General features: G+C 31.4%; 1 protein-coding gene across 1 annotated transcript in view; it reads left to right on the top strand.

The window, feature by feature from the left end:
* The window catches only part of LOC106462190 (sodium/hydrogen exchanger 7-like), a 36,067-nt gene extending 18,162 nt beyond the window's left edge, over positions 1–17,905 (top strand). The window contains exons 11-16 of the mRNA XM_022389385.1: positions 1,257–1,359; positions 4,029–4,141; positions 4,298–4,406; positions 10,336–10,431; positions 11,460–11,510; positions 14,488–17,905. Of these exons, the coding sequence (XP_022245093.1) occupies positions 1,257–1,359; positions 4,029–4,141; positions 4,298–4,406; positions 10,336–10,431; positions 11,460–11,510; positions 14,488–14,589 (574 nt within the window). The 3' untranslated portion in view covers positions 14,590–17,905. The remainder of the gene's footprint in view (positions 1–1,256; positions 1,360–4,028; positions 4,142–4,297; positions 4,407–10,335; positions 10,432–11,459; positions 11,511–14,487) is intronic.
* Positions 17,906–19,601: the final 1,696 nt, after the last annotated feature.

Below are 19,601 nucleotides of genomic sequence, written 5' to 3'. Positions count from 1 at the left end.
ACAGGGTGGAGTTGCTAGCCCCGTGCCCAACCCTCCCCCTTTCTCATCCTGGACTTGGGATCAGGCAAAGGCGGAGGTTGGCATGTTTGGTGTAACGGGTATTCGAACCTGCGACCCTCAGATTACGAGTCGAGCGCCCTAACCACCTGGCCATGCTGGGCCCATTGAAGCATTAGCCATTTCAAATGTTATGGTGTTTTAAAAACAGGTTTGCTCACATTATTTTATAAATTTTTAATCTAGGAGCAAAGGGAAACAAAATTATGAATACTGGCATTCATTGAGCTTTTTTTTACAGTTACTTTTGGTATAATGCTTGAATATGTATTATTACATTTTAGTTATCTCGTTCCTTGTGAAAGAGCACAAGGATTCATAAAAAATGTATAATAATAAGTTAAACCATGAAGTTGTAAATATTCTCTGCTCAGTGAAATAAGCTCATTTTGAAACCATTTATATAGAAGGTTACAGAAGCATAATTGTTTTCAGAAATATGGACTAAGTGTGCCATGTTATAAGTGGCATCTATGGATAAGTGACTTAAAGAGTAACATGTCTAACTTGGATGATTTAGTAAAGGCATAAGTCACATCACAGTTTAATCTTGTTAGTGAAGGATATGGTGCTAAGTTTATTGCTATGCTTGTAGTCTTATGAGAAATTCTGATGTAATGTTTCTTATAATGTTTTGTATATACTTTATAAAAGGATTTTAAGTTTTCTAAAGGCAATAAAAATAGCCTGAAGTAGAGTATAATGGAGTTTCTTGTGTTGCACAGTTAGACCAGTGACAATTGAACATTTTGTTTAATTTTAGGTAAGCATATGATATAAGCTCATATGTTTTAACCTAAGATTATCAATTTAGAATATTAAGTAAAATACCTTTAATATTTTTGTAATTGTTTGATGATCTTTCATTGGCCTCATTTTACTTGTGTGTAGAGTCTTTTAATTATCAAAATTAATCTGTATTCATATAGAGAGTTGGAAAATAAAATAATATTTATGTTTCTAATGTATTGTCCGTACTATGAAGTAGACAATTTGACTTAAAAGAGTTTTTCTCGCTAAGATTGTGAAGTTTGGTGAAAAAGAAAACGAGAGGCCAATTCTGTTCTTTGATTTGAGACAAGTCACAAATTTAGACTTGTTTTAGCAATTTTACCCTTCAACACTAACTCTGAACAAAGGTAAACAAAAAGAACAAAACTAGGCTACTTTTATTAGTGAACTATGCTCTATATGTATAGTGTTTGTGTTGTCTTTTACTTTGTATATTGTATTCATGGTTGTTCTTTTAGAGTTGGAGTAGATGAAGAACAAGAATTGCAGCACTTCAGTAGTGTAAAACGGGTAAGAAAATGTATTCAGCTGTTTAAGTTATAGTAAACTATTAATGTAATATATTTCATACACTTACATGAAAAATTATTTGTCTAGTTTGCAGTCTTGAAACTTTCTATTACTTTTACATTTGAAACATACAACATTAATCTGCCTTTTCTTCTTGTTTTTCTTCAGGTTCACAATGACAGAATTCATTTAGCATTAGATGTACCTAATCATTAGCTTTAGATCAACTACTGGACCTTTTAATTTGTTATTTCTCACAGAATATTTTATAGAACAAACTGTTGCTGGCATAAGGTCTAGTGGTAAGTTATATACATAATAAGTAGGCAAACAATGATTTATAAGCATAATGAAGTGAGTTATTTATGGTGGAACATACTACATATAGTGTTTTCCTACCTATTATTATATTAGCATAATGTGCTTCCTTACTCAAGTATTAAAATGTATGCATATAAACTATTACTGGACTGAATTTCTAAGCATTGAGGGTGTGCTGAATCTGTACTGTTTGAAACAAGAATTATGTGCATTATGCATAATGGTTGTATAGTGATGTTTAGGTGACCTATAATGGTGGATAGGCAGACTTTTGAAGTAATCTTAACTTCAGTTGGTTGTACAACCATGGTATTATGATTGAGACTGCCTTCTTTTATTTTGAACAGAAAAAAATTGTCTCGTTTGTACTTCTAATTCTTAACCAGTAAATTTTGATTAATAGATAGTGTTTGAAACCACAAAAGCTCAGTTGAGAAGATGCTTTAGTAAAGTTGTTTGACCAGAAATTAGGTCAGTGTCGCATAAACTAAACAACTGTAATAAATACATTTTAAGCAGCTGAACTTCACTGCTTCTCATTTTGATCATAGATGTAGATAAATTTACATAGTTATATTTAGTCTATGGCTGTTTTTCTGCAAAACATGAGCAGAAAAAATTTAGATAAAAAGTAATAAAGGACAAACTAACACATATCTAAATGAAAATTTTATTGTCTTATTTTATTTGATGTTTTGGGCAGACACCCTTTGTCAGGCAGTATATACAATGTTACATGGTATATACTGCCTGATGAAGGACTTGCATGTGAAACATCACATGAAAGAAAATGCATTCAAATTTTCCTTTAAGCAAGTATTGATTTATCTAGCATTACTTTTCTACATACATTTAGTGTACTTCACCCAGTCTTGAACCAGAAATTCAATGTTGTTATGTAAATAATTTTATAATGTTAAATAAGTGCACTTCACTGCTTGTCATACATGAAAACCTGGTTTAGAATATATGTGTAGTGAGCGTACTTCAATCTATTGTACATAGTGAGTGTTCTTCACATTGTTGTGAAGCCTAGCTGTCAAGTTGATATGTTGTTAGTGTAATTCACATTTATAAAGCCTATGATATGTATTGAATTTACTTCATACTGTTCTAAATCCTAGCTGTCAAAGTTGATATATAAGTGTACTTTCACACTTGTAAAGTCTTGCTGACAGAATTGTTATGTAGTGAGTGTACTATGTACTGTTGTGAAATCTAGATGTTAATGTTGGTATGTATTGAGTGTAGGTCTTACTGTTGTAAAATCTAGCTGTCTTTTGGTGTGTCATGAATGTTCTTCACACTGTTTTAAAGCCTAGCTGTCTATGTTGGTGTGTAGTGAATGTTCTTCACATTGTTATAAGGCTTAACTGTCTAATTGTGTGTAGTGAGTGTTCATCACACTGTTATGAAGCCTAGCTGTCTATGTTGGTATGTAGTGGATGTTCTTCACACTGTTATAAAACCTAGCTGTCTGTTGGTGTGTAGTGAGTGTCCTTCAAACTATTTTAAAGCCTAGCTGTTAACAATGATGTTTATTGATTGTTCTTTATGATGTTATAAATCCTAGCTGTTTGTGTTGGTATGTAATGACTGTTCTTCACACTTTAAAAAAAACCTAGCTGTCTATTGGTGTGTAGTGAATGTTCTTCACACTGGCTTAGCTGTCTATTGGTGTGTAGTGAGTGTTCTTCACACTGTCATAAAGTCTGGGTGTCTATGTTGGTATGTAGTGATTTACTGACTTGACACACTTAAAACAAATTTTTTATTGTGTTTTTTTTTTTTTCCAATATGATCATAACCCAAGAATTACTGATAGTCCTTTTAAACTCGTGTTTCTAATGTATTTATGCACCAAATTGCTTGTTGGTCAATAACATTGTTAGTTATAGGATTCTTCATAACATATTAGTCACAGAAATGCTGTTGATATTGAAATTATCCCACCAATGTATTTTTGCACAGAAAATAAGTAATTTTACCCCATGTTTTATTAGTTCTTTACACTGAATGCTATAACTAGCCAAAATACAAATTACTCAGTTTGAGGTCCCCACCAATAATGACAGGTATATAAACAAGTCACTAATTCAAGGTTAAAGAAATTTTGTGCCATATAAATCTCTCCTCTCATTGAAACTATTATTTTAGAAACAATAGCATTCCTTGTTATGAAGTAGTATCTTCAAGTTTTTAAGAGTTGATTAGTAAGTGTTTGAATTGTTTACATTTCAGTAAGAATTTTATTTCTGTGTAATATTTCAACTCAAGAATTACTGAGACATTTTATACATAGCTACTGTATATCATAATTATAAATGTTTGATTTTGGTTTTTTTAAGACCTCTCAAGTGTCAACTCCTACAGACCTTAGGAGTCCTCCTCCAGGAATGGAAACAAGAACACCTCATGAAAAAGCCTGGTTGGTCAGGAAATGGTATAACTTTGATGTTAGGTATCCTTCTAAATTGTTGAAGAATTAGTTAAACATACATATAAGTAACAATGTAAAGTTTAACTTATTTTGAGAGTTTTACAGATATTGTTGCAAGAATGTGCTTAATTCATTTATTTTTTTATCAAGATAAATTTATCCTTGACAAAACTCCAGTTATATGAAACCTCTCCTAACACATAGTCAACCAACACTTGTAGAAACCCTACCTTCTTGTTGTCTCCCAGTGGCACGTATACTGACCACAACAAAACAGATGTCCCAGGTAAGTTTTGATTGATGCATCATAAATAGGCCTCAACATTCATTCAAGCATCGTAATAAACCACCCACTAATCATAACAATTTGGATGATAAGTTATTTTAGCTTGTGATCACTATTGTGTCAAAACTCATGTCATTAAATGTAATTCCAGTTGACTTAAGTTGTGTTCTGTAAATCAGTCATTAAATGTAACCCCACTTGACCTGCATGTTTTGATGACAACACCAGAAGCCAGCCATTAAATCTCATTTCATTTAACATATGGTTGTGTTCAGATTATGGCACTGTGAAACAGTCATTAAATGCAATCCTATTTTGACCTGCATGTTGTTATTATAACTAGGGTCAAGCCAGACTCCCAAAACAGGAAGAACTCACTTCTCCCTCTAGGTGCCAACAGGGAGAAGTTTTTGAAAATAAAGAGAATTCACATATCTGTATCAAATGCATTCACAATGTGAAAGCACTGATTTAGTAAATGAAGTATTGTGTACTTAGGGGTTAATTGTTTCCATCACTGTGTGTGTGTGACACACACACGCACACAAATATATGCAATTTGGAGCATTAACTGATGATAGCATTTTTTTTATTTAAAAATTTTGTCTTCAGAGTCTAAGAAAATCATTTATTTTTTTATTGTTTTGTAATTTCAATCAATAAGATAATCTGTCTTCATTCAAAATAATATAATATCATTGTCTAAATTTACTGTGTTTTCCTTTCTTTTTTATTCTATTTGTATTTTTTAACTTGCAGTTTGAATGGCAGTCAAGTATTTCTAGTCTTATCAGGATTATCATGTGCACAACATACACATTGCTTTTTCCTACATCTTCACATACCAACTGAAGTCATTCTTATTCAAAACTTTTTTGACTTTTTGTTCTCTAATTTTTCATCGACCTTTTGTTTGTAGCCAGAATTTGATTCAGATGTTTCCGAAGGTTTTATGCCTAAGTAATTTGCCTGTGACGTTTTGAACAAATAAAGAATACCATTATGAACAGCAATATGTAAGTTTGATTTGATTGCATGCTTTAAATGCAATTATATCTGTAGGTTAAAGAGTAAAGACAATTTTACATGATATTGCTTTATGTTGCATATCTTGCATAATTAACAGTTCCCTCCCATGACAATCCATATGCCAAAAAAAACGCTATACTTTTCCCAATTATTATTAAAGTCCTTCAGTAATCCACTGATAGTGATAATAATTAAGCCAGTTATGTCTGTCAATACAATCAACTTTCTTTTCATTGTAATAACTGAGGCATAATTGGAACTTGCATACCTCAGTGGAGAAATCAGATCAAGCATGCTGATTGGCTTATATCGAGAACTTAGGAAACCACATTTGTGATGATAATGCCTTCAAGTATTCTTGATTATGAAATATATATATATACATCACATTTTCAAAAACAGCTTAATTTATTTTCATTTAAAAGAGAGAGCTATTGTAATTTCACTTATGCATATTAACTTGTAGAAGTACTTAATATTTAATGAGCATAAATGTTTAAACTTAAAGGTAGTTGAAAGTGCACCTCCTGAGAATTTTTGCAATATTTTAAAATCATTTTCAGCTGGTGTCTTTTGGCTCCCTAGACTGCCTAAACTGGAACTTTGTTCCTTAAACCAACACCACCCCTTTTGGCTACATTTGTTTTCTTCATACTTTAAATGAATTGCTGTGAAAGGTCTGTGTTAATATACAAACATGCACTAGCTGACCAAAGTATTTTTTATGTGAAGTAACAAGTATTGTTTTTATTTCATGTAAATAGTGAAACCCTTCAATATGCACCATGGCCTTTAACTTATTTCATACTTAACACAATATTGTCATACATATATCTTATTTTATTTGTAGGTTAAAAAAATGTAATTTTAGAAATTATTTAAATAACACAGTATTATGATACTGGTTCTATATTATTCTAGTGTCCATTTTTGAAGAGAGTTTGAATATGATGGGAAAAGGTTTTATAATACAACTTTATGTCCAGAAGTCAAAGGTAATTAAGGTGTCACGAAGGAGTAGCAATAAGTTGAACATTACACTGAATGAGCAACAATTGAAGCATGTGAATGAGTTTAGGTAGTTAGGAAATATCTTTACAGGAGATGGAAAATGCACAAAGGAAATCAGTTTAAGAATTATAATAACAGAAGCTTCATTTAGTAAAATGAGAATTAAAAAAAAGACTGGTTTTGGGTGTGGTAGTGTAAGGAGGAGAGACATGGACACTGAGGAAAGTACACATTAAAGGATTACAAAATACTGAGATGTGAGTTTGGCAACAAATGGAAACAAATCAGCATGGCTGAATGAGATGATGGAGGTAAATAGAACCTTGATGGTAAAAAAAATCAGGCAAATTTATAAGTAGGAAATATAGTTCAAGGAAATAGTTTGATAAAGGAAGTCCTGGAAGAAGGAATATTAGGGATAGGGAGAAAAAAAACACTGTTGCTCAATCAGAGAGATGGAGGGATCATGTATTGAGAAGAGGAATAGAGCTGATTGGAGGAAAAACTATTGTGAAAGAACCTCAGTGATAACTATTATCCATGCAAATTGATAATGAACAAATTATGAGATTGTTTATACATCACAGTTTGAACTCGTACTGTCAAAAAAAGGTAACACCAAATATTCTATACACATTGTAGAGCATGTGTCACTTACCAATCGTTTTCCACTTTCCTTCTTTCCACATCACTTATTGTGCGAGTGTCTGGTGATCCTACATAAGCTCTGCTTTCCTGACATAATTTAGATTTTCTTTTTTGACAGTCATGTTGTTTACTTTCTACAGTCTATTCCATGGTGAATTTTGAAGCTCACGTTACTTATTAAGTTAATACTCCTATTCTTGTTTCACTCGATTCTTCTAACGCTTATATTCAGGATCATAATTATTTTTATTTCAGCAGTCTTTCTCTTACATGCAGGGAATTTCTATCATTTCATTGTTAACATTTATCAATCAATATATTTGCTCCATTCATGCTGAGTCTTTTGGAGGTGTTCCTAGTGAGTAATAGAGTTTCTTGGATGTCAATATGATGGATTAATACTCTTTCTTATATTCATGAACAAATTGGTGCTTTTGCTCAGACTTTTTCATTTGTTGGAACTTTGAGCAGTTCATTGTGCATGTCAGGATCTACTGACATTTTTGCAACACCTCTGTGTTAGGTACACACAGATGAGACAACTGAATGATATATCTCAATAAACAGTTTGGGACTCATTCTCACAGGCTTTGTTTTGCTGTAGTCTTTCCTTTTCTTTGGCCAAATTCACATTGTGTCATTCTCCAAGCTTGTCATGTGCCAGGGGTTATGAAAATTCTAGTGGATTCTCTTTCATGAGTACATTGACTTCTATAAATGGAGTGGACTCTTCAGTTTTCCAATAGCTATCTTTGGTTCTGTTGTTCTATGGCTGATGTATCCATAATGGCAGTAAATCATCTTCTACCACTTCATTAGCAGATAATGCCTTGAGCTAATCTTAGGAAAACTTTTTCTCTCTGTGGCTATCGTCCTCTTTGTCTTCTCTCTGGTGTTATCCGTGATCAGTAGGCCCCATTGTCAAGTTCTTCTTTAATGCCCCATGCTGGCCTGCTCAACTTTGGTTTCCACCTCTCTCTCATCCATCTCAGAAGGATTTTTTCCCATTACCAGTGGAAATATCTTCTCAACTAAGCTCCAACATTCTTCTTCCAGAAAGACATTCTTCATGTAATATTTTAGGGCTGACTGTTATGTGACCCTTTGTTAAAGAGGCTAAACTGTCTTCTCATGTAACCTGTATGTTGTAATGTTCTTACCAACATTCCTCCCTAGCAGTTTACCAGTTTGTTTTGTCTTTCATGATTGGGACCTATGGAAGTTGATTTCTCATCTTTTATGAACTTTTCCACATTGGTGCTATTGGTGCTTCTCAATTTTTATTTAATTTTTCTGTAATGGCTCTGTGTAATTATATCTTGATAAGTGATAAGACCTTCCTACCTCACATTTGGGTGGAAAGAGGGAGTCACAACTGTTTGTCTCTTGTTGTGTTACCTACAAACTCTGACCCTAATTATTATTCCAAGAAAATATTTTCTATGTCCTGTCAGGGGTGTTCATTGATATCTTGCATAAACTGAACCTTTTCAAGGGGTATGGCATCTGTTACTTATAGCTTATAATGGATTTGGCTTCATCCACATTAATGAATGGCTTATACAATTGATTTGGAAGGAATTTCAGATTAAATCTTATCAAATTCACCAGTTGGCTACCTCTCAGTCTTATTGCCCTTTAGAGGACATCTTTCAGGCCAGCATTGGAGGAATCCAAGTACCTTTGTTTTTACAATTTTACCTTCATCACATTGTTTTTCAGCTTCAGTATTCTCCTTGCTGTCTATGGTTATTTTACAGACTTGATTAAATCTGTAAGAGGCAAGTTTATGTGTTTTTTTTTGTCTTTTACCCAACACTTGTTGTTCACTATTTTCAGGGTGTACAAGTTTGTGCATGAATATGCAGAATGAAAAAAAAAACATTCAGTTGTCTCTCCTTCTGAAGGAAGTTTCTGTGTTCATATGAATTTCTCCAGTCAGGGCTCTTTTTTTTTTAACCTCTATTTGTCCTTGACACAATTCTACCCTCTGTGCTGGGGCTTCATAAGAGAGATGTTGCCCTTTAGAAGTGGACTGTTGGCTGATGATGTCTCAAAAGATACTGTTCCTACCTCCATGTACGTATTGGAGATATAACTAGATATTCCATTCCACTGTCCTTAGAGACTGCTTGGGTCTTACTTTGGTTCTCTCTGAGCATCCACTAATTTGGCCTGTTGTATGACTCTGTAACCTTCCTGATGTGGATAAAAGGGGAGCTACTGCCTCTGGAGTATGTTCTTCAGTAACAAGTGTATGGGCTGTTCCCCCAAGAACCTTCCACTGTAAGAGCAGATGTTATTCCTCCTACCTGTTTATGCCACCACCTGTGTCCCATTGTTGGCTTCACAGGTTCAGTACACCATTACTTCCCTTTGTTGAAGAAATGCCTTGCCTTCTTTCTGTATACTTTAGGTTCATTCTTTTTATAAATCTAGTCTGCTTCATTCAATCTCCCTCAAATCCAATTCTGTCATTACTATCTTTCTAACCTGTAACTTATAGTTTTTCTTTTAATATTCATCAATTCCTACCTTCTTTACGTTATGGATATTCTGCTATTCAGTATTTTAGGGGTAAGTCTACCTTGTTAGAATTTTACATTTTCAGGAATAAAATTAATTGTAAACGGGCAACTACATCTGAAATACATTCCCCTCCTGCCTATCCACAACCCAAATTTTCATCCTAACTGCAACTTTCAAACAAATCCAAAACTATGATGGTAAAGCAGAGCTTATGTTATCTCTCCTGATGGATGTACAATAAATTATTCGAGAGAATAGAGAACTGTGATGCATAAAGGAATTTTTTCCATATTTTAGTCATTGTTTGTTAACAACATGAGCTCAAACTGAACAAGGAAAGGCTGTCAATAATTCAGAAGTACTTTTTTCAAAATTCATTTTAATCCTTTTAATCTAATGTAAATGTTTAAATAACAGTTTTATTTCAGTGGTACTGTGTTATCCTTCCATGCTCATAAGAAAAGGTAACAATATTTAGACAGCACAGTTTTATTACTGTGGTACTGTGTTATCCTTTCAGATTGATAAAGTATGACATTGTTTATCCATCACAATGTTATCACATTAGAAGTGTTGTCATTGCAAGTTGATAACAGACTTTGAAAATGTTTATAAAAATTTGTTAGTTCACATGTAATAAGTTTTTGTTGCAGGCTGATCACATAGTTCTTATCAAAAAAATAAAAGTGTTATTATACTATTATTATTGTAGGATGTTAGAAGAGCAGAATCTGATGTAGACCTGTGTATAGAAGATCATGAAAATGCTTCAGGCAGTAGTAAAGACCATCAGACCTCATCTGAAAAGGTTGGTACAAAATCTACAAGATTTACTATTGCTTTATTTCAGACTCAAACCTTAAGTTAATTAAACTTCAGATATAAAGAAACATTGTTTTTATTTGTGTAGTAATAGATTATTTTCTGTTTCTTTTTGTTTGAATTTCATATTGTTTGCTATTAAGGGATTTTTAACTGCAGCATAGTGGCTCATAGAACGGCTCTGGGTTTTCTTTTTTGTTTTTTTCAAGTACAAACTTTTAACTCATAACTCTACCATATATTGACCAATTTGAGATCTAGTAACACTTTTGAACTCAGGAGGTCAAACCTTTCAATTGATGTAATTGACCATGTCCAAGGTCTCATTTATTTTAGTCCTACCTAAAAGAATTTCAAGTGCCATGACTATTGAGGATTTCCTCTTGTTTTCTTTGTTACATTAAATTATTTTAGTTACTATATTGAATATTCACAATTTAAGAAATATCATTTTAATGTCATATTATACAACAAAACATTGGAAATTTTATTAACTAAATTTTTCATTCATAGCCATTCTCTTTCATGTGTATATAGTTTAGCATTACTTCACTGAAACCAAGCATTACCCAATAAATAAATGTTTCTTTATGATTTCAGTTATTCTGAAAACATTAGTTCATCTATCTCTTCATAAGATTTCTTTGGAGCCGAAGCACTGCTTCAAATTTAATATTCTGAAACAAAAAGACATGGATTGACTTATTTTACCCACATAAATGAATGAGTAATTATCTGCATGCAAAATGAAGAAAAAGTTCCTTATACATCTTCAAAATTTGTAACTGTTTTGTTTTAAAATGCTTGTTTTTTGGTTCTATTTTAGATTTCACGAAACCATAATTGCTGTATGCAACTATTAGTAGTTGCCTACTGTCAATATAGTGTCAGCTTTACAAAAATTATATATGTTTTTGTAACTTGTATGCCTCGCTTATTTGTTGTTTAAAACTGTTTACATTTTTGTTACTGTCTTAAACTTTATTTCTTTTGTTGTTGTTTTTACTTCTACAGTATGAAATTGAAGGAATGAATGGTGCTGCCCCTTATGGGCCCCATCCAATAGTAAGAACTTCATTCATTTATACTTTGTGTTTTTAAGTACATAATATACTTTTAGTTCCTTTAATTGTAATTGTTTTGCCATACTTTTTTGAATAAATGCCAGAATTGTGCGTGCCTGTTGCTACTAATTCAGTTTATGAAAATACAAAAACTGGAAATATTGGTACAGTAAAAGAACAATTGTGCAGTTTCTTACACATACTAATTTCAGAAACATAAGTCTACTAGTCCTTTTTTTCATTTTGGCTGTACTTTACTACTGTATTTTATACGAGCACTGCAGATATTCATTAAAACTCAAGTTTAGACGTGCCAGAGTTAAGCAAAAATGTGAAAATAATTTCATCAGTAGAATATTTTTACATGTATAAAAATTACATCATGGTTACCAGTTTTCATTAGACTTAATTTTATGGACACTATTTATTAAAGCATAATGATATCAGTTTAGTAAATTTCGAAAAAACAATAGTGAATATCTTTCGTATGAATACATACTTTTGAAATTACCTTCTGTGATTTCGTTATATCATTTCTTTTTTAAATAAACATTTATTTTATCATACACTCTTTTGAAATAGATGATCTTATGTGGGTTCAGTATGGATGTAATGAATTTCTGTCTATTTTTGTGGTGAATGTGTTTGATTTATGGTAAGATATAAATGTTTTGCTATTTGTTTTGTATAATCTTCTTTCACATGTTTCATTTGTACCTACTTCTGTTGTGTAGTTGACATGTTTGTTTTATATCTTTCTCTCTTTAAATTTATATTTTATTTATAAAAATTTCGATTCAATCATTGTCCGAAAGAAGATACACTCGTATATGCTGTGATTGTGTTTATGGCCTTTACCAGTTTATTTTTTGGCATTACAGTTTTTAAAATACTACCAACTCAGTAAATGTTATTGGTCAAAAAGGGTTGTGCTTTATCAGTAGCACTTATGTATTTCATTGAAAGTGTTCACTTGTAATATATTTTCTTAATATGGTACCGTATTTTTTTCTGCACACAAGTCATTTTATGTTAGTTGCAAAAAATATAGATTTAAAAAAACCTTCTGTGCAATAACTTTTAATATAACATCTTTATTGTAGTATACAAACTTACCTCAAACTACGTAGTTTTTATATCATTAGCTATAGATGTTTTCTTTCAAACATATTTCTTCCTCTTTCTTATGGCATCAGAACATTGTTGGTTTATCCTTTATGATTATTAGTCTTTCATACAAACTTAGTATCATGTTATTAAAACATATTAAGAATGTTGGTGAAACATAAAAGTTTTTTTTAAGTCATTAGTTTTACCTTCTAAATGATAATAAAATAAACAGTGCAGTTAACAACATGCAATAAATAAATAACTATAAATTATATTCATACACTTGCATGAACACATACTTGCACAACTATAGATGCCAGTCACTCCTATTTTGACAGAATCACTCCAGTTTTTAACCCAGAATATACCATTACAATGATGCCCTTTAACTTTGGATTTTTTTTTTCATTGCACTATATATTGATAATGTTATCTACAGTTAGTGATATGGTAGAGAAAATGAAAAATAAAATATAAACATTTACCTTTAAAAACTTTTGATATTCATTTACAAGATTCTAGAGGTTATGCAAATGAAACTATTAGATAAAGAAAAATATTTTTATACTTAAAATGAAAATCACTTTGTACTTGAACTATTAATAGTTTGGGTGCAAATAACTACAATAGATAAATACTATATTTGTAGCAGAAACACTTAATTGAAATAATGTTATTGTTTGTGTACAAGGTACTTACAATCTTTAACAAAATTTTATCAGTTTTTGTGAGGATACATTAAAAACTCTAAGATTTACAGTATGTATTGTTGCACAAGTGAAATTGCCATACACCCCCCACGAATTGCAGGTGCCCTTGCTGAAAGGGTTAAATAGAATGTTGAACGATGAGAAACCATATTGATAGTTAGCCCATTCAGAAGTTGAACAGCTATATTAGTTTTATTAGAAAGGTGTCCAAATGAAAGCTATCTAGTCAAGAATGAGTATCAAAAAAAAATGATGGGAGGGAAAAAAAGAGTTGCATAACAAAGGAAATTGAAAAGAAACAACTCATGGGGAACAACAATTGCAAATAATGTCCTGATATGGATGTTGCATAAATTTAACTCTGAACACACTAACATCTGGCTATGCATTACATCATTCAAAATATGTAAAACGAAGCAATTTTTTTCACTTTACTCTGTTGATGGTAAGAAAGCAATAGCAGAAATTTAATCATTCCTATTTTTCCATTCGGCCCTGCATGGCCAGGTGGTTAGGGTCTCAATTCGCAATCTGAGGGTCGTAAGTTCGAATCCCTGGCCCACCAAACATGCTTGCCCTTTCTGTCATGGGGGTGTTATAATGTGATGGTCAATCCCACTATTCTTTGGTAAAAGAGTTGTCGGTGGGTGATGATGACTAGCTGCCTTATCTCTAGTCTTACACTGCTAAATTAGGGACGGCTAGTGCAGATAGCCCTCGTGTAGCTTTGTGCAAAATTCATAATAAATAAATAAATACTTTTTCCACTCAAATTCTGATTTTTTAGGCTGTCTTTCATATTTTACAACAATTATGACCTGCACTTCTGTTAGACGTTTATGGTATACATATAATGAAATAATATATTTAACTTAAAAGATTTCAGTTCTTGACCTATCAATAATAGAAAGGATCAGAATATGTGAATTTAGGTCTATGTTCAGGGCTTGGCTAGTTTTAAAGACTTGTTGTAATTGGTGTTGAAATTTTGTGGAATATGATGATTATGTACATTATAATGTAAAACAGTTTAATAATATAAAATGTATTATGAGTAAGTAGCATTAATTAATCATTTGGGTATTCTTGCTGTTAATGTTTTCAGTAACATTAATGTTTTTAGTCAGTTGGAAAATACAACTTTTTGTCTACTTCTAGAACAATACAGTGTATGATGGTGATCTTGGACTGGGAAGTGGTGTAGCTCAACTAACCACAACACAAGTCAGAATTCCAGGTTTTCATGGTGAATCAGTTTGAAGATCTAGCCTTGCTTTGTTGAAATAAGTAATTTTTATGAATAGCTCTTTATTTCAACTTTTCATGCCCTATGAGCATTTAGCAACAACACCAACCACGATCAACTTATCAGCTGAATATATTTCTTAGTCTGACAAAGATAAAAGTCAATCTTGAATCTCGTAAAGATCTTATCTGTCTAATTTGCAGACGATTTGTGATGTCATCCAATACCTATATTTACAAGGATTAAGTGTTTTGTCAGTGTTGTTAACTTAGCATTTAATGTTTTATGATAAAGGTTTGATTAAGTTGTTTAAAATATTTTAGTCATTTATGTTATACTGCTCAATATCTAATCTCTGCTTTTGAATATAAAAGAATATTAAAATATATATATATATATGATAGAATAGTATCTCTTACTATTTGTAGGTGGCTTGTGTTTACTTTATTCCAGTTTTGTACCCAAGAAACTGAATTTGTGTATACCTCCCATGTTTCTAGTCTGAAGTGAACATTTTTTTGGTCAACTATAAAATAGGAATCCTAGAATGTAGACAAACTATTTAGTTAGTTTATCCTTTAGAATATCTTCATAAAACTGGATTAATTAGCAAACCTCTGTGTAAGAATACAGCCTTATAACTTAGGTTAAACCACTATAATACAGCCTATAGTACAATCAAAAACTTAAACATCTAGAATACAACCTGTAATAGAGTATAACAATTTATACATCTACAATACAGTCTGTAATACAATATAACAGTTTAAATATCTAGAATACAGTCTGTAATACAATATAACAGTTTAAATATCTAGAATACAGTCTGTAATACAATATAACAGTTTAAATATCTAGAATACAGTCTGTGATACAGTATAACAACTTATAAATCTAGAATACAGTCTGTAATACAATATAACAGTTTATACATCTAGAATACAGTCTGTAATACAATATAACAGTTTAAATATCTAGTATACAGTCTGTAATACAGTATAACAATTTATACATCTAGAATACAGTCTGTAATACAATATAACAGTTTAAATATCTAGAATACAGTCTGTGATACAGTATAACAATTTATAAGTCTAGAACACAGTCTGTAATACAATATAACAATTTAAATATCTAGAATACAGTCTGTGATACAGTATAACAGTTTATACATCTAGAATACAACTATAGAACATAATCAGTTCACACATCAACTACATAACATTATATTCTAATTAGTTTCTCACATCTAGATCATTGCCTCACTGCCTAATCAACCTATACATTCATAATACAAAAATAACTTGTTAAGCTTAAATGCTTGGAATATAACCACAAACTTACCAACTTTCTGATTAGGAATACAACCACAACTTGTTTAGGTTGCATATCTAAAACCCACAAATTTATGCACAGTTAGATTTGTTCAATTTTTCTTATATGTTTTTCAAGAAATCAAGATTTTTGTTTTAAAAAGATTTTTATTTATTACCTTATTCCACTTACAGTGTCTTGAGTTTTGTATATTTTAATTGTAATATATTCTCTTACTTTGAATTAGTTGATGAAAAAGATTAAATAATGCTGTGAAGGTTATTATGCTAGCTAGTAAATTGCAGTAATTTATTATACTCTAAACATTCCAGAAGTTTCACTGAGAAGGTTTACAAGAATTCCTGTTTAATTTGTTGAAAGTTTTTACCAGAGTTTACAAGAATATTTGTGTGAAAATATGTATAAAGTGAGCGAGAGTAAATGAAAGTTTGATTAGAAGGTTGAAATTATACAAGAATACTGTAAACGTGTACAAGAATCCTAGATTAGAAGGATAAAATTACGCAAGAATACTGTAAACATGTACAAGAATCCTAGATTAGAAGGATAAAATTATACAAGAATACTGTAAACGTGTACAAGAATCCTAGATTAGAAGGATAAAATTATACAAGAATACTGTAAACATGTACAAGAATCCTAGATTAGAAGGATAAAATTATACAAGAATACTGTAAACGTGTACAAGAATCCTAGATTAGAAGGATAAAATTATACAAGAATACTGTAAACGTGTACAAGAATCCTAGATTAGAAGGATAAAATTATACAAGAATACTGTAAACGTGTACAAGAATCCTAGATTAGAAGGATAAAATTTATACAAGAATACTGTAAATATGTACAAGAGTATTAGGTTAGAAGGTTAAAATTATACAAGAATACTCCAAATGTGAACAAGAATACTAGATTAGATGGTTGAAATTATACAATAATACTGTAAATGTGAACAAGAATACTAGATTAGATGATTGAAATTATACAATAATACTGTAAATGTGAACAAGAATACTCTTAAATGTGAACAATAATATTAGGTTAGAAGGTGAAAATTATACAATACTTTTAAATGTGAACAAGAATACTAGATTAGATGGTTGAAATTATAGAATAATACTGTAAATGTGAACAAGAATATTAGATTAGAAGGTTAAAATTATACAAGAATACTCTGAAATGTGAACAAGAATATTAGATTAGAAGGTTAAAATTATACAATACTCTTAAATGTGAACAGTAATATTGGGTTAGAAGGTTAAAATTATACAAGTGCATCTATTTCATTGTGAGTGCAACAAATGTAAAAAACAAATATTTGAACAGTTCGTTAGAAGTGTTAAAAACCATATCACCATCTTGAACGCAGGATTTTAGTTATCAAAATAGAAATTAGTTATTTGAATTATTTTGTATTCAGCTAGTTACCAGCAAACGAGTGTTCGGTCTGACGCTCTACTCACTTTGTAACGGCTGAATTAAGCCACTTGGTGGTGTTGTAAATTACAAATGTGAAAATGATGTATATTTCCTTAAACATTTATTATATTTGTGCATCTGAAAATGATGTATAATAAATATTTTATATTTATCGAACATTGATGTACGAATACTGTAAAGTATGTATAATCGTGCAGTATGCTTCTTATTTTTGAGCCCTGTTCTTGAAGTTACCTAAATAATGTGTTAAGCAGTGTAGCGCGTGTTCTAAACGCTAGACAAGTGCAGGTATTATTTATATTTCACAATTGTACTTAAAATTTAAACATATTGTCAGTTTTAGCTATCCATATGGTATTACAATATCAACTTTATTTTATGATTATGTAGTGGTTGGTTCGTTATTGGTTTTTACTAATAATATTTTATTTTATTTTCATTCCACGTAGAATTTTGTTAAGTATTTACGTGTCATAACACGCATGCCACTACTGTGATCTATGACTTTCATTCTGGAATGTAAATTTTCAAACATTATTAAAATGGTGAAAGAACATATTTGTTGTTGGGTTTTTCAGTCATTTGATTAAAATATATTTTAAAACATTTCGATATCGGTAGAAGCAGTTATCAATTAAACTAATCAAATATGTGTGAAATCAAGGTTTTGGTTAGTACCCTATATATATACAAGTTCTTAGTAATACTGTAGTCTTCATTGCAAGGTAGTGGAATAAAGAGGGCTCTGTTGTGTTTTTGTTATTTAACCCTTTTTTTCTTCTTTCATGCCCTATTTTATTGAAGCGTTAGAACAATATAAAAGGAAAAATTAATTAAATAAAACCAAAAAAAGGCGAATGACACGACTAACGAGGCAGCACTGAACTAACGCGATATCAACACAATTGTACCTTTGACTTTCGCATGATATATTTCTTTAACATTGTTAGGACTATTAATATTTTGTTTCTAGTATGTATCAGAAGGTAACTTTTCACTACCATTTCAATAGCCAGTTGTCAGTTAAATTATATGAGCTTCTTCACTTGATAAAGGACTAGTCCAATGTCGATAATATAACCTACACGAGTAATTGTAGTAACGGTGAAGTGTTAGAAGCAGTAAGATTGCCTTATAATCGTTATTTCAGCTTATTCTCTATTGTTAAACTATGCACCATACTTTAAATTATTTCCGTCTTTGTGCTTTTATAATCAAGAAGATATACAGAATTCCTTTTTTTATAATAATCGATTTTGTCGTTTTATGTTCCAGTGTTTTCTGTACAGTTAAATATAAAGATAACAGTTTCTATAAGGTTTTCATAAAAAAAAATACTCTATTTACATCCATTAGTCTAGTTGTATGGTAGCTTTATAAGTACATCTGAGACATCTTGAACAAACGCCTTCCCACTCAAGATGGCCTGGCAGGAGCCACTCCAGGAATAACCATTGTGTATTTGAAGAACACCCCATCTCCGAGATTCGAGAAGTTTACGTGTACGACAATCAGAACCTGGCCAAACTAATAATGCACATAAACGTTATTCACTCTTTTTATGTTTTATAAAGACTATAATTCCTACTTAAGATAAGGCTTAAGCAAAGGACTATACGTGAAAGATGTTATTAATGGACTGCTCAGAGGCGTCGCTAGATAGGTACTTATAAGATTCGGGGCTTAGGCCCATAGGCGCGGTTATTTTCGGCGTTTCAGTATGATATCGATTATGGTTTTCTATCGAGATTTGTGAAGACACCAACTGAAGATTCAGGGGCATGAACTCCGTGTACCAGCGCCTAGCTGATAAAGCTCTGTGCTAGCAGCTCCAAAACTTCCCTAACATATGCAGTCCATAAATAGCCACTTTCAAATTACTGCAATACCATCTCAACATTTTACTTCAACGATGCGGGTACAAGGATTGACTTCACTAATTACATTAAATATGAGAGAAAGAAAATGAAACTTTGTACTGTCAGTGGTTTTTTTTTTGTGTATTATCGGCTGAGGAAGATTTGGCTATTATTTTTATTATTAATAATATTGTAAGGAGAAGCTCTGGTAGTTATATCTCAAGCTCCTTCTAGCTTAAGGGAAGAGGCAAAGTTTCATATTGTCCAGGGCTCCAAATTCTTTAATCCAAAACCGGCAGGTGCGGTTCATTAGAAATTGTAATATAGTGACGTCTACAATGAAACGAGAAAAAAATATAAAACGCTAGTGTAGCAGTGCCTTGGTGGTAATTTTT

The sequence above is a fragment of the Limulus polyphemus genome, unplaced genomic scaffold (genome assembly GCF_000517525.1).
Source record: "Limulus polyphemus unplaced genomic scaffold, Limulus_polyphemus-2.1.2 Scaffold1115, whole genome shotgun sequence".
In the NCBI taxonomy this organism is placed as follows: domain Eukaryota; kingdom Metazoa; phylum Arthropoda; class Merostomata; order Xiphosura; family Limulidae; genus Limulus; species Limulus polyphemus.
This window is presented reverse-complemented; position numbering and strand designations above follow the sequence as displayed.